The 15,758-nt window shown below is 36.7% G+C and overlaps 1 protein-coding gene across 10 annotated transcripts in view; it reads left to right on the top strand.

The window, feature by feature from the left end:
- The window catches only part of BTBD8 (BTB domain containing 8), a 99,705-nt gene that overhangs the window by 53,052 nt on the left and 30,895 nt on the right, over positions 1 to 15,758 (top strand). For all 10 annotated transcript variants that reach the window (XM_078332423.1, XM_078332427.1, XM_078332426.1 and 7 more), the window contains 4 exons: positions 6,779 to 6,859; positions 8,198 to 8,294; positions 14,165 to 14,253; positions 14,663 to 14,765. In XM_078332423.1, coding sequence (XP_078188549.1) covers positions 6,779 to 6,859; positions 8,198 to 8,294; positions 14,165 to 14,253; positions 14,663 to 14,765 — 370 coding nt within the window. The remainder of the gene's footprint in view (positions 1 to 6,778; positions 6,860 to 8,197; positions 8,295 to 14,164; positions 14,254 to 14,662; positions 14,766 to 15,758) is intronic.

The raw sequence follows: 15,758 nt of genomic DNA on the forward strand, positions 1-15,758 counted from the left end.
ATCTGCTGTGAGTCTGATGGGCTTCCCTTTGTGGGTAACCCAGCCTTTCTCTCTGGCTGCCCTTAGCATTTTTTCCTGTATTTAAATCTTGGTGAATCTGATGATTATGTGTCTTGGAGTTGCTCTTTTTGAGGGGTATCTTTATGATATTCTCTGAATTTCCTGAATTTGAATGTTGGCCTGACTTTTTAGGTTGGAGAAGTTCTCCTGGATAGTGTCCTGCAGAGTGTTTTCCAGCTTGGTTCCATTCTCCCTGTAACTTTCAGGTACACCAATCAAATGTAGATTAAGTCTTTCCACATAGTCCCAAAACCAAATCCATTCTTAGAGACTTTGTTCATTTTCATTTTTTTCTTTAATCTTGTCTTCATGCTTTATTTCATTAAGTTGATCTTTAATCTCTGATATCCTTTCTTCTGCTTGATTGATTCAGCTGCTGATACTTGTGTATGCTTCATGAAGTTCTCATGCTGTGTTTTTCAGCTCCATCAGGTCATTTATGTTCTTCTCTAAACTGGTTATTCTAGTTAGCAATTCCTGTAAGCTTTTTTCAAGGTCTTAGCTTGTTTGCATCGTGTTAGAACATGCTCCTTTAGCTCTGATTTTGTTATTACCCCCCTTCTGAAGGCTACTTCTGTCAATTTGTCAAACTCATTTTCCATCCAGTTTTGTTCCCTTGCCGGCAAGGAGTTTTGATCCTTTGGAGGAAAAGAGGTGTTCTGGTTTTTGGAATTTTCAGCCTTTTTGTGCTGGTTTTTTTCCCATCTTTGTGGATTTATCTACCTTTTGTCTCTGAAGTCAGTGACCTTTGGATGGGGTCTCTGATGGACGTCCTTTTTGTTGTTGTTGTTGTTGATGCTATTCCTGTTTGTTAATTTTCCTTCTAACAGTCAGGCCCCTCTGCTTCAGGTCTGCCAGAGTTTGTGGAATGTCCACTCCAGACCCTGTTGGCCTGGGTATCACCAGAGGAGGCTGCAGAACAGCAAAGATTGCTGCCTGTTTCTTCCTCTGGAAGCTTTCTCTTAGAGAGGCACCCACCAGTTGCCAGCCAGAGCTCTCCTATATGAGGTTTTTGCCAGCCCCTGCTGGGACATGTCTTCTAGTCAGAAGAAATGGGGGTCAGGGGCCCACTTGAGGAGGCAGTCTAACCCTTAGCAGAGCTCAAATGCTGTGCTGAGAGATCTGCTGCACAGAGCCATCAGGCAGGGATGTTTAAGTCTGCTGAAGCTGTGCCCACAGCTGCCCCTTCCCTCAAGTGCTCTGTCCCAGGGAGATGGGGAGTTTTATCTATAAGCCCCTGACTGGGGCTGCTGCCTTGTTTTCAGAGATGCCCTGCCCAGAGAGGAGGAATCTAGAAAGGCAGTTTGGCTATAGTGGCTTTGCTGAGCTGTGGAGGGTTCCACTGAGTTGGGACTTCCCCATGGCTTTGTTTACACTGTGAGGAGAAAACCGCCTACTTAAGCCTTAGTAATAGTGGATGCCCCTCTCCCCACCAAGCTCAAGCATCCCAGGTCGACTTCAGACTGCTGTACTGGCAGCAAGAAATTCAAGCCAGTGAATCTTAGCTTGCTGGGCTCCTTGTGGGTGGGATCTGCTGAACTAGACCACTTAGCTTCCTGCATTCAGTCCCCTTTCCAGGGGAGTGAACCATTCTGTCTCGCTGGCATTCCAGGTGCCACCCAGTTGGAAATGCAGACGTTACCAACCTTCTGTGTTGATCTCAGAGCTGTTCCTATGTGGCTGTCTTGCTGTGTCCACCTCAGGATAGTAGAATTCTATCCTTGTCCCTGCGTTGGGGAGTGGAAGGATATAGTTGGAAGAAAATTTTCCTGGTCCAGTAGACAGAAGGGCGAAATTGTCCACATGCTATAATGTAAATTGAACCACAGCCAAAACTTCTGTGAAGGAACTTCACTTGTTTCTGTTTCATTAATTAGAAGTCTTCCAGTGATAGCTTGGGCTTTGTAGCATCAATTTGTATTTTCACATCTCCCTTGGGAGATTCCTGGGATTGCCCTGGTCTTCAGTATAAGTTTTGAAATATAAATAAGATATATTTTTCTCCTGACTAAAATCCTTCAATGTCTTCTTTTTATAGTTAGAATTAAACCCAGACTCTTTACCATGACCTACAAGACCCTCCATGATCTGGCCACTGGCCTCTCTCTCGTTTTGTACCATTCTTGTATGCATTTGTAGCTCATTCTTTTATCAGGGCCTTTGTTCTTCTGCCTTCCTCTGCCTTAGAGTTTTTCACCTAGTATTTTGCATGGCTGGCTTCTTCTCATGCTTGAAATCTCATATCAAGTGTCAACTTCCTAGACTATCCCACCTAATAAGCTATAGACCAACTCCTCAGCTACTCTCTCTTATATTATCCTGTTGTGTTGTTTTCATGATATTTTCACTGTCAAAATTATCTTTGTAATATTGTCCACATCCTCCCCACTAGAATGTATACTTCTTTTATCCACAAAGTTTAGAATGAGCCTATCATTCAAAAATATTAATTATGAATAAATGGAGTCTCTTTGTCCCCTTAGCCCACACACAGGGCTCCACATAGGAGCCCAAAACATTAAAAAGTACACATGAAACAGAGATTTTATTTTACTTATTTATTTAAACTTTAAAATTTATTTAAACTTTACTTATTTATTTAAACTTTAAAAAGTACACATGAAACAGAGATTTTATTTTACTTATTTATTTTTTTTTTGAGACAGAGTCTTGCTCTGTCACCCAGGCTGGAGGGCAGTGGCACAATCTCAGCTCACTGCCAATCTCTACTTCCCGGGTTCAAGCGGTTCCCCTCCCTCAGCGTCCTGAGTCCATGTGTACCTCGCCCAGCTAATTTGTATTTTTAGTAGAGACAGGGTTTCACCATGTTGACCAGCTGGTAACACAGATTTTAGTAGTTTAGATTCATGTTTAGTCTCTGATCTTGGATTCTTAGATCTTTATTCTGAAATCAGTTTTTCTTTTTTCTGAATATATGTAGTGTTTTCATCTCCTATAAGCTTTTATTCTGACTACATTTTAATGGGAATAGTGCTTTAAATCTTACCATTTAAACTATGGGCTATTGGAACAATTTATTGCTTTTCTAGGCCAGCTGATTATGTGTTTATAAACACTTTTGGTAAAAAATATAATACAAATGACTTACAATATAATGAGGATGCAGTTTATTAAAACATCTGTCAAGACAGCAGGAAAACTTTCTTACTGTTTTTATAGTATTATGTATATTGATATATAGGCTCAAATGTCTAGATTTTGCTGTTTATTTTAATATGACGTATTTTTATTTAGTCATTGTCTTTCACTTAAACATACAAATTATTTTTTAAAAAACTATTATTTCAACATAAATAGCCAATTTTTATTAAAGTTGTTAAGAATGGTCCTTGAAATCTGAGGGAAGTATATGGAGTTATTACACATTAAAGTAATTATGCTAGTGTTTTAAATTAACAAACTACAGATAATTTGCTTACTTATTCTGAGATTAAATCTTGTCATATTCATAGTATATAAATGAGAATATTTAGATATTTGACTTTATTTCCTAAGTATTAAAGATGCAGAATTTTGAATCAGCAGAAACTAGTACTTAGCCATGGTAGGAGTCAGTAAATATTTAATTAATGGAAAAGTATTTATGTATTTTCAATTTAGTCTCCCTATGAAGGTTTGAGAAGATGCTATAAGTGCTCTAATAAGACATTTGTTAAACCTTTATCAAACATTTATTGAACATATATTATTTAAGGCCATAGAATCAAAGCAGAAACCTTACTGATTCCTGCTTTCTGTGACTCTATTTGTTTTCTTCTTTTTTTTTCTTTTTATGAACCTGCCATTGAGAACATATCCATTTACTTACCTTTTTTTTTTTTTTTTTTTTTTTTTTTAAAAGACAGAGTCTTGCTCTGTCACCAGGCTGGAGTGTAGTGGCGCAATCTTGGCTTACTGCAACCTCTGCCTCCCAAGTTCTCCTGCCTCAGCCTCCCGGGTAGCTGAGACTACAGGCACATGCCACCATGCCCAGCTGATTTTTTGTATTTTTAGTAGAGATGGGGTTTCAACATATTTTCTTCTTGATTTCCTAGTTTTGTTTCTTGAGCAGGTGGTAGATACTATGCTTAACAGACTGTAGGGATCTTGCCAACACTGTCTTGATCATGATTCTACCACAGAGCTCCAGTATTATGTAGGGAAAGGAAATTCTTCTGATCCTGGGGGTATTGAATCATTGCTGACATTCTGCTGGTAACAGAGATACAGGGATAAATGGCATGACCCTGCCCTTGCAGAGCACAGTTCAGAAGGAGAGACAGATATGTAAACAAAAATACTGCAAGTCAGTTTGATAAATGTGATAATGTAAGTATATGTAGTATACTGCTTCAGAGCCCACACTTCGGATTCAATCTGCCTGAATTTAGATTGCAGTGCATTTTGATTTTGGGCAATGTACTTAATTTCAGTTTCTTCATGTATAAAATGAGACTGATAGTATTAATTATGGAGTTGGTATGGGATTAAATAACCCGATAGCATTCAAAATACTTACTAGCTCAGGGACTGGCTCATAAGTGCTCAATAGATGATTGCTGTTTTTAACATTCAGTCATTTTTTTTCTTGTGTCTGAAAGAGAAAATAAGTGGAGAGGGAGAGCATTTTAAGCACAACGAACAGTATGTGCTAAGACATGAATGTATAAGGAAGTGTAAGTAGCTCAGCTATAGAAAATGAGTAAGTTCAGTTATCTTGGAACAGCTGCTAGAGAGGGAGAACTGGAGATCAGATGATAAAGGACTTTGTACACCAAGCTAAGGAATTTGGACTTTCTTTTATGGACTTTCGAGAATAATTGAAGAGTTTTTAAAGCAGAATACTATATCATATATTCATTTTAGCAAAGTCATTCTAATAGCAATGTGGGAAATGGGATGCAAGTGGAAGATTCCAGGCAGGAAACCTGTATGAGAGGATACTGTTGTAGTACAGACTGGAGAAAATAAGAGGCTGAACCAGGTCAGCGAAAGAGGAAATAGAGATCAGAGGCTGAACTCAAGAAATTCTGGAAGGTACAAATGATTGACAGGATATAATGAGGACTAAGATGAACCTCAGGTTCTGATGTAGGCATATAAAGGAATAATGTCTGTCAGAGTCTTCAAGGGGGCCCAATAAATAGCATACTTCCTTCCTGTTCAGAATAAGGCAAAATAATCAGTGAGTGAAGTAAGAAAACATTTCCTTTATTACCAATAAAAACTTAAAGAAGTACAGGTTGAGTATTCTTTATCTGAAATGCTTGGGATCACAGTGTTTCCAATTTTTTCAGATCTTGGAATCTTTGCATATGCATAATGAAGAATCTTCGGACTTGGGGATGGGGATGAAGCCTAAGTCTAAACACAAAATTTATTTATGTTTCGTATACACTGTCAAATTCAAAATAAAATATAGAGAAAAATCTCTAAATTAAATGTTTTATTTAGGAATCATAGAATTACATTCAGAGCCTACGCACAGACTGCAGTGATCTTCAGCATGTCTGAAGAACAATGAAAAGTTGGGGGTTTTACTGGAGAAATATGTATTGTTTTAAAAGGAAGCTCATGGCACTAGAGAAGCTTTTGGGAGTTGGCAAGCTCTGATTTGCATGAAGGTGGTAGGTAAGACTAGCCAAGGGAGGTTGTTTCAGCAGCTACTAGGTAAAACAGTTCTTAGGGTTATGGCAGGCTGTTTCTGCAGGTGGCCCTGTGGAAAATTCAATTCTTGGAGCAAATTCTATGTGCCCCAAGTGCTTTTGCCTCTGCACCTTGACTGTGATTCAGTTGGGTATGGAAAGAATGATCCAATTTATATAATCAACTTACACAGCACCTTATAGCCTAAAGGCAATTTTATTTGATATTTTAAATAATTTTGTGAATGAAACAAATGTTGTATATATTGAACCATCAGAAAGCAAAGGTGTCACTATCTCGTTCGTGCTCGAAAGTTTTGGATTTTGTAGCATTTTAGATTTCCAGTTTTCAAATTAGCAATGCTCAACCTGTAGAATGTTCTTTAATGCAAGAGCCAAAGTTGGCTTGCTTGCTGTGTCCCTCTACAACAGCCCACCTGAGAGAAAGTCTGAATCTGCATGGCAGATATACTTCTTCTCCATCACTTCTTCCCACTGGTTCAGCAGAGAAGAAAGGAGAACATACATCAGATTACCTCTTATCTAGAGTTCCTCCCAACTGATAACCTGTAGTTGTCCACCAACCACATAATTCATTCCCGTTGGTACGGAGGAATACAGGTGTTACAAATTAAGAAATCTGTGCAGCATAACACGAATCTTGCTAGTGAATAGATTTGTGCAGTTGAGGCTTTAAGCAAGACTAAAGGTCATTTGTCGACGGTGCTAAGAAGAGAATTTCTTAATGAGTCAGAGGTTGGACAGTGACTAGAAGTCTTTTCTAACTCTAAAAGTCTATGATAGAAGTTACTCAATAAATAATCAATGATTTGATAACATACTAATAACATTTTATAACTTACATAAAAATCCATAGCTATAATTCTGTTTAAATTAATGGTATACCTCATTGATGTTATTTGAAGAGCATATTCTTTAGGTAAAAGAAATATTAGAATGTTATCTTGGCTCAAAGTTTATAGGAAAATAGAATGAATCATTGATATCAGTTAAACCTTAGTATCAGTTAAACCTTAATTATTTCTGGATTTGAGTTTTCTTTTATTTTTCAGTATAAGCCATGTAGAAATGAATGTTATGATGCATTTTATATATGGAGGAACTCTGGACATTCCAGACAAAGCTAATATTGGGTATGTATTACTTTTTAATAATTTAAAATATGAAAGAATTAGGTTCTGCTTTGTTGAGCTGTGTTGCAAAGTGTTAATGAAGTTTTTTTTTTTGCTTTTTATAATCTGTTTTACTATATCTTCAGCATGTTTTGAGAACATCTAAAAACAATAAGTCACCTTATTTAGAAGAAAAAGTAATTTATCAACTCACAGTAATAAGACTGAGAAAAGTCTTTATTAGACTTAAATTTAGAAAAACCTAAAAGTTATGGTTTATAGATTAATAAATTGATTAAACTTTTATCAAACTTTGAAATTTCTTTTACTACTTTTTAAAGTTTAGGATGTCTTTTCTAAACAGCAAAAGAAAAGAAAAAACATGTTTAAGAATATAGGGGATTTGCCAGGCGCAGTGGCTGACACCTGTAATCCTAGCACTTAGGGAGGCAGAGGCGGGAGGATAGTTCCAGGAGTTTGAGATCTGCCTGGACACTATAACAAGACCCCCTTCTTAGGAAAAAGAAAAAAAAAAGAATATAGGGCATCTTAAAGACCAACAACTATGTGAGTTTTTAATGTGCTATACCAAGCTTCCAAAATCCTACTGGAGAGTGAAATTTAACCTTGCTCTTTTAATTTTCTGGATGTCTTCCATTTTCTTGCTATTCTAACATCAGACAAATGAAAGCTACTTTTTTTAATTTTAAAAATTATTTGATTCCTTTAATTTTAAACTGAATAAATATGTTTTTCAGGAGAACATATTGTGAGTCACAGGGTTTAGTACTAAGGTTTTATTCCCTGGCAACCTATATGATATTTTATTCTTTCAAAGCATGCAGGCTTCTTAAGTACCTAAAGTATGTGTAGGTATTCAGAAATACTTGCCATATGAAATAAGCAAAAGAAGCTATGGTCATTGGATGCTATCTTCAAACTTATGGTTATTTGTAGACATTCTCAATACGGTAAGATATTACTGAATTGCCTGCCCCCACCCCCACCAGGAATCTTTTATAATACAAATTTGTTGCAGAGAGTTTTGCAACTTTTACAGCCTTTAAAGCAGTTTCTTGGCTTTTGTTCTGTATATCACTGAACATATGAAGGGAATTGGAGACATCTCCAAATTTATTTCTTGTTCTCTACCGATCAAATCATGTGTCAGTGCTTTCAACTTTTGGCCTTATGCCCTGTTTATAATCCATAAAGGGTACATATTATGTAATGCTGAAAATTAGAATTAAAATATTTTATTCTTTTGTCTAAACACAGTATATATTATCAAGAAATTGCTATATATTGTGCGTTGATTTTTAAATTGGAGAATTAACAGTGCATCTATTTTTATTTTAGTCAGATACTCAATATGGCTGATATGTATGGACTAGAAGGATTAAAAGAAGTAGCAGTCTATATTTTAAGAAGAGATTACTGTAATTTCTTTCAGAAGGTAATTATTGAGCCTCAGAAATCTTTTATCCAGTGCTTTGTCATCCATTATTACCTACTAGATTTTGAACTCTGATAGTAATAGTGCTTTAAATATTTAAAATATTAAGTAAATTTAACCAATGAGAACTCCAGTTGAGAAATAACACATGGTCTGCTTGCAAAAATCAGAAACTAATTCAAATAATTTTAAGTAAAACAAAATTGATTGGGAGTTGGGTATTGTGAGGATATAGGCATATTCTGTATAATTCAGAGGTGCTCAGAGTTTGGAACTAGGAGGAAGGAAGTTAAGAACTAAGGTTACTTTCTCCATTTATCAAAGGGCTACATAGTGCTTTATTTATTCTTATTCCTGAAAGTATACTCCTTCCTTCTACCACCTCTCTTTATAGCAGGGACTTGGGGTGGAATGTATTCTCTCCTACCAGTCTCTTCAGGTGACCTACGGTTACTAACTAATTTTAATTTTAGTTACTACAAAGGTAAGTTAAATGTCTAAAGAAAGATCTCATACTATGCATTTCAAGGCCATTCATACATTAGTCTTAGATTATCCATTGTTTTGATACATTCTGTAATTATAGGTTATTTTTATCTTATTTATGCTTTTCTATGTTTTAAAAATTTTCTACAAAGAACATGTATTACTTTTATAATCAACAAAACAAATCTAACTTTTTACATCATATTTCCCTTTTACTGGTGTTTGAAGCAGTGATATGCATTGTATGAATTCTAATTAAGTGGTTTTAATAATGTTTAAATTTAGATTTTTGTTTTGGGTAGGTCTTTTTTGACCTCCCTACAAGTTGTAGCTGTGGAAACAGCCCATGTGCTAAGAGAGAGCCATGAACAACTGGGCCCAGTACCACAACTACTACCAAGCCCTCAAGGTTTACTGAGAAATAAACCCCTCAGCTTCCTTTAACCAACTGTTCACTTCAGTCTCTATAAGTAAGGGCCTTAGAGGAGGGAAGGCAGCTGGTGGTGTCCTCAGCTTTGTAAAAAGTGAGGAATTCGGGTGAAAGCTTTTTCCTTCTTCATATGTCTCCCTCATATTTCCAGTCAAGTGAAAGTTAGAGGGGGGATCCAAGTGAATCACAAAGATTAAAGCTAGAGAGTATCTGCATTGAGGAGATGATGTCCTTTCATCCCCCAGATGAACATTAACTATATCTTTAGAACCATCCAACCCCGGAGCTTCCATCAAAGATGAAGAGAAAGTGGTAAGAAATCTCTTGAGAGAGCTTGGAATATGTCTGAGAAGCCAGTGAGAATGTACTTGAGTGATGAGATTTCTAAAGAGAGAAGGCTTGCTGGAGAAGCCAACACTAGCCTTGGTGTAAGGGACTATAGTTACTGTCATATAGAGAAAAAAGTATGAGGAGTCCACTTTGCACCCTGGTTACACATGGTCCACAGGGGAGAAGGAGGACTTTAATGGTTTCATGAAAGTTAGAGGAGACTGATACAGGGCCAGATGACCCTGTGTCCCACACATCATGAGTCACTTAAAGAGTTCTTATCCACAGAGAGGCTAAGTTGAAGCCTGATCTGCCACTAAAGGAGCCATTATATCAACAAAAGTCTCCAGCATCTGAATTCGAACAGCTAAGGACATTTTCCTACTACGGTGTTGGTCTCCTCTTAATTACATAAGGCGACACGAGCCATAATCTTCTTCCATATGAATTTGACTCAGAAAATGGAGGAGCAGGAGATTAGACCATGCTCTATTCCCTGTTTTACATATTCTCAACCATAAATCTAGTCAGTCATAGGGAGAGAAATATTTAAATCAGATACAATAAAGAGATAGGTGTTAAAATAGTACTGTGCTGAATTTCCGTAAGAATAGTATCCAGAAAGTATTGGAATCTGCCTATAGTGTCATTAAGAGATGGGAAAAAGGGGAGATTTGACATAGCATGGTTGGAAGCATTAGTTGGGAAAATAAAAAGCCTCATGTTATTATCTTCTCTGAACTGAGACTCTTCAATAAGCCAGTTAAAGCTTACTTAAGAGGTTTAAAAGTTGTAACAATATAGGGGGGAAATAGGGAAGGGACAGCGTGGGGGTGGGGATTTGGGGAGAGATAGCATGGGGAGAAATGCCAGATACAGATGATGGGGAGGAAGGCAGCACATCACACTGCCATGTGTGTACCTATACAACAATCTTGCATGTTCTTCACATGTACCCCAAAACCTAAAATACAATTTAAAAAAATGTATTCATCTCCCCCCCAAAAAAAGTTGTAAAAATAATCTTTTATGAATAGTCTGGGGACCATTGCCTCTATTTTTTTCAACATATGCATGAGTATATGTGGGTTATATGCAGCTTCTTGTATTTTACTTTCAATAATTCACTTTATTTTAAAAACACAAAAGACATATTTGTTTATACTATTAATAAAACAACAGAAAATGAAATTTATTTTTAATTATTAGTATGGTATTTTGTTGAAAACTTTTTTAGCTTTATTTCATTTATTTTAATATAGTCTATTTTGCTGTGGTAACAGATATCTGAGAGAACAGTTTCTGATTTTGTTGACCAAATCCTTAAATTTTTTGTTTTACATCTCTTAATACATAATTTTATAAATATACTTTTGAATATATATAATTTTTAACTTTTAGTTGCTTTTTTTTTTTTTTTGAGATGGAGTCTCCCTCTGTCACCCAGGCTGGAGTGCAAGTGCCACAATCTCAGCTCACTGTAACTTCTGCCTCCCAGGTTCAAGCTATTCTCCTACCTCAGCCTCTCAAGTAGCTGGGACTACAGACATGCACCACCACACCCAGCTGATTTTTTGTATTTTTAGTAGAGACAGGGTTTCACCATGTTGGTCAGGCTGATCTGGAACTCCTGACCTCAAGTGATGCACCCGCCTTGGCCTCCCAAAGTGCTGAGATAACAGGAGTGAGCCATCATGCCCAGCCATGGTTCTTAATTATGCAGTTTTTTTGGTGGTAAATTATCATAAACTTACAATGTTATACAAATATGGGTATAATATGGTGGGCAATCAGCCCCAGAACTCCTAGCAAGCTAGCTTCAGTCATTTCATTAGCTTCACAATCCTGCCTTTTACACAATTAAACATTTTAGACTTAATTTATAGGATTTTGGCAGGCTTTAAATTCTTTTCTGCACCAATTAAAAATATACTTTAGGCTGGGCCCATGCCCAGGCTCATGTCTGTAATTCCAGCCCTTTGGGTGGGAGGCTGAGGTAGGAGGATTGCTTGAGCCCAAGAGTTTAAGACTAGCAAGGGCAACAGAGGGAGATCCTGTCTCAAAAAAAAAGAAAAGAAAGAAAGAAAATTAGAAATGGTGGGATGTGCCTGTGCCTGTGGTTCCAGCTACTCAGGAGGCTGAGGCAGGAGGATCACTCGAGCCCAGGAGTTTGAGGCTGCAGTGAGCTATGGCCACACCACTCACTGCATTCCAGCCTGGGTGACAGAGCCAAACCCTGTCTTACATATATATATATATATATAATATATACACACACACACACACACAGATATATATATATACACACACACACACACACACACACATATACAAACACACACATGTGTATATATTTTATATAACTTAAAGTATCTCCAGTTATTTCAAAGGGATCTTAATTGTTTAAATTGTTAATATGCAAAGCAAGATATTTACATTAAATTTCTTTCTTTTTGTTTGTTTGTTTGTTTGTTTGTTTTTTGAAATGGTGTCTCACTCATTTGGTCATCCAAGTTGGAGTCAAGTGGCATGATCTTAGCTCACTGCAACCTCCACCTGCCTCCCAGGTTCAAGCCTCCTAAGTACCAGGGATTACATGCGCACACCACCGCACCTGGCTAATTTTTGTATTTTTAGTAGAAATGGGGTTTTGCCATGTTGGCCAAGGTGGTCTCCAACTCCTAACCTCAGGTAATCCACCTCCTCAGGCATCCCAAAGTTGGGATTACAGATGTTAGCCACTGCGCCCAGCCTACATTCAATTTTTTAAATACTAATATAATACTTTTAGGAGAGGGGTATTAGAAAATCAAATTAATAGCTATTCATAAATAAAGAGTTGGAAAGCTGGGCACGGCGGCTCACACCTGTAATTCTAGCACTTTGGGAGGCTAAGACAGGTGGATCACAAAGTCAGGAGTTCAATACCAGCCTGACCAACATGGTGAAACCCTGTCTCTACTAAAAGCACAAAAATTTGCCAGGTATGCTTGTGCACATCTGTAATCCCAGCTACTCAGGAGGCTGAGGCAGGAGACTCTCTTGAACCTTGGAGTCAGAAGTTACAGTGAGCCAAGATCGTGCCACTGTACTCCAGCCTGGGCGACAGAGAAAGACTCCATCTCAAAAAAAAAAAAAAAGAGTTGGAAATCACTGCCCTTATCAGGACTATGCCGGAGACATTTCCAAAGAAGGCTTTGCTCTTCTCTGAGAACAGAGATTTTCAGAAGTACACATTTAGAGACTAGTTATAAAAATTGGCTGTTTAGTGGTCGTTAACACTTAATAAAGAGTTAAAGAGAAACTTCAGCCTAACTGGGAAATAAATATGCTTAGTAATGTAGTCCAAAACATGAAAATACATGGCATGGGCAATACATAGCAAAGATATGTAACAAGAGAAATGAGTTGTTTTCACTACTTGTATCTCCATTTTATTTGTTTTCATTTATTACTTCTGTATATGTGCTTTTAAAAAAATATGTTATTATGATCTAATTAAATTTCTCTCTTTTTATCTGAGGTCAATATAGGGCCTCTCATTGGACAATTACTTTAATTTATATGTATACGTTAGGAAGCAGATTAGACCATGTTGTGTATTGCAGTTTGATGTATTAGAAATTATACCACTTTAAAAAAATTTATTTAACCTAAAATAGAATAAAAATTGTGTGCATTCTGACAGCTAAAAGAGTTCAAATGATATATTATAAAATTAAAGGTTGTTAGTGACACTTGGTTTTAAAAGAATAACAGACTTTTTAAAAAAACTTAGAGCATTTTTAGGTTCACAGCAAAATTGAGAGGAAGGTACAGAGATATCCCACATACCCACTTCCTTCTAACATGCATAGCTTCTCCCATTATCAACATCCTCCAGTGGAGTGGTACCTTGGTTACAACTGATGAGCATACAATTATACATGATCCAAAATTCATGTTTATTGTTGGTGTCATACAGTTTGTGGGTTTATACAAGTGTATAATGACATGTATCTACCATGATAGTATCATATAGACTGTTTTCAGTGCCCTGAAATCTATGCTCTGCCTGCTCATCCTTCCCTCCCCATTAATCCCCAGCAACCACTGCTCTTTTTGCTCTCTCTGTAGTTTGATTTTTCCAGGGTGTAATATAGTTGCAATCACATAGCATATAGCCTTTTCAGGTTGGCTTCTTCCACTTAATAATAGGCATTTAGGATTCCCCCATATCTTTTCATGGATTGATAGTGCATTTCTTTTTAGAGCTGAATGTTTCGTTGCATGGATGTCCTACAATTTATCCATTCACCTATTAAAGGACAAGATGGTTGCTTCCAAGTTTGGGCAGTTATGACAAAAGCTGCTATAAACATCCATGTTTAAGTTTTTGTGTAGAAAAGTATTTTTAAGAAAAAAAATTAAGACTGTGACTGGAGCATATCTGTAGCCTCAGTATGAGCAGAAGTTAATTTCAGATAAAGAATTAAATATAGAAAATAAATTTTGAATTTATCAAATTTTGAGTTGTATGTGTTCTGCAGTTTAGGTATATAAGTTGGATTATCTTTATGAACCAAATATTTTTATCCTCTGTAAATTGAAAAAGAATAAATGTGGTGTTTTCCATCAATTTTAGCCTGTTTCCAGAACATTGGTGTCTATACTAGAATGCCTGATTATTGCTCATTCATTTGGAGGGGAGAGTCTTTTTGCTGACTGCATGAAGTAAGTTATCCTAAGTAGTGCTAATACTATTAATTTACGGATTTTGTTTTTCTATTCTTCTAATTTTGTGGGGAGCTTTAGAGTTTGCCTGTTTTCTTGGCACAATGTAAGTAAGTAGCTTAGTGCTGAACTAGTTTCACCAATTAAGTAGGATATTAATTTAGATAATACTAAAGATTCTTGGGATAATTTTATCTTAGCTGAACCATGGTTAATTATGTTAAAATCTGTGCATATGGGTTTAAAATACATGTTTACAGAAAAGAATATGAAGTTCATTGTAGAGTTTATAAAATTAATAGTGTTAGATCATATATATGTATGGTTATGTAATTGGAAACCAAGATATTGACTAGTGTAATGAAAAACATCTTAATTTCTTTAACTTAGTATTCTTTGATTTTAACAGGTGGATTGTACAGCATTTTGCAAGGTTTTGGTCTGAGAGAAGCTTTGCAAATATACCCTCCGAGATTCAGAAAAGTTGTCTTAATATGTTGATTCAGTCCTTAGTAAGTATAACCTGAATACTCTTGTGTGTGTGCCATTAAAAAATTGATTCAATTTTGTATAATACTTTAAATGATTGAAATATAAATGTAAAATATTATAAAAGCAAGAGCATGAACCAATTCAGATAACCTGACTCTAAGATTCAGTTCCTTTGAAACTATTCTCCATACCCACTTCATCAGTCAGGGTTCAACAGAGAAGCAGAATCTATAGGAGGTATATATTGATTCATTAATAAAGCAGACATGGTGCCATAGATGAAAGCTTATGCGTTGGCTCAGCAATATTGACTTCTACTCATCAAGCGGATCTGGGAACAACACTGAACCCCTCTCGGTGGTACCATTCTTTGAGAGAATCAGCCGCCTACCTGTTGGCAGGTTGATTACATTGGATCACTTCCATTCTGTAAAAGGCAGTGCTTTCTTCTCACTGGAAAAAACATTTGCTTTGGATAGTGATTTGCCTCCCTTGCTCATGTTTCTGCTGAAACCACTATCTGTGAACTTACAGATGCCTTATTCATTATCATGATGTTCCATACAGCGTCACTTCTAAATAAGGAACTCGCTTACTAGCAAATGAAGTATGGAAATTGGGCTTTGCTCATGGAATTCACTCATCTTAGAAAGATCCCATTCATCCTGAAGCAGTTGGCTTGATAGAATGGAGGAAAGCCTTTTGAAGACTCAGTTACAATACCAGTTAGGTGGCAATGCCCTGTGGAGCTGGGGCAGTATCCTCCAGGATGTAATGCGTGCTCTAAATCAGATTTTAATTTATACTGCTATTTCTTCTCTAGTCAGGATCCATGGGCCTAGATATCAAAGTTTGGAAATGGACATGGCACCACCCACAATTACTCCTAATGGTTCACTAGCAAAATTGTTGCTTCCTTTTCTCACAACTTTAGGCTACGCTGATTTATAAGTCTTAATCCCCAAAAGAAGAATGCTTCCACCTTGGGACACAGGTGCAGTGATTCCACAAGT

The sequence above is a fragment of the Callithrix jacchus genome, chromosome 7 (genome assembly GCF_049354715.1).
Source record: "Callithrix jacchus isolate 240 chromosome 7, calJac240_pri, whole genome shotgun sequence".
NCBI lineage: Eukaryota > Metazoa > Chordata > Mammalia > Primates > Cebidae > Callithrix > Callithrix jacchus.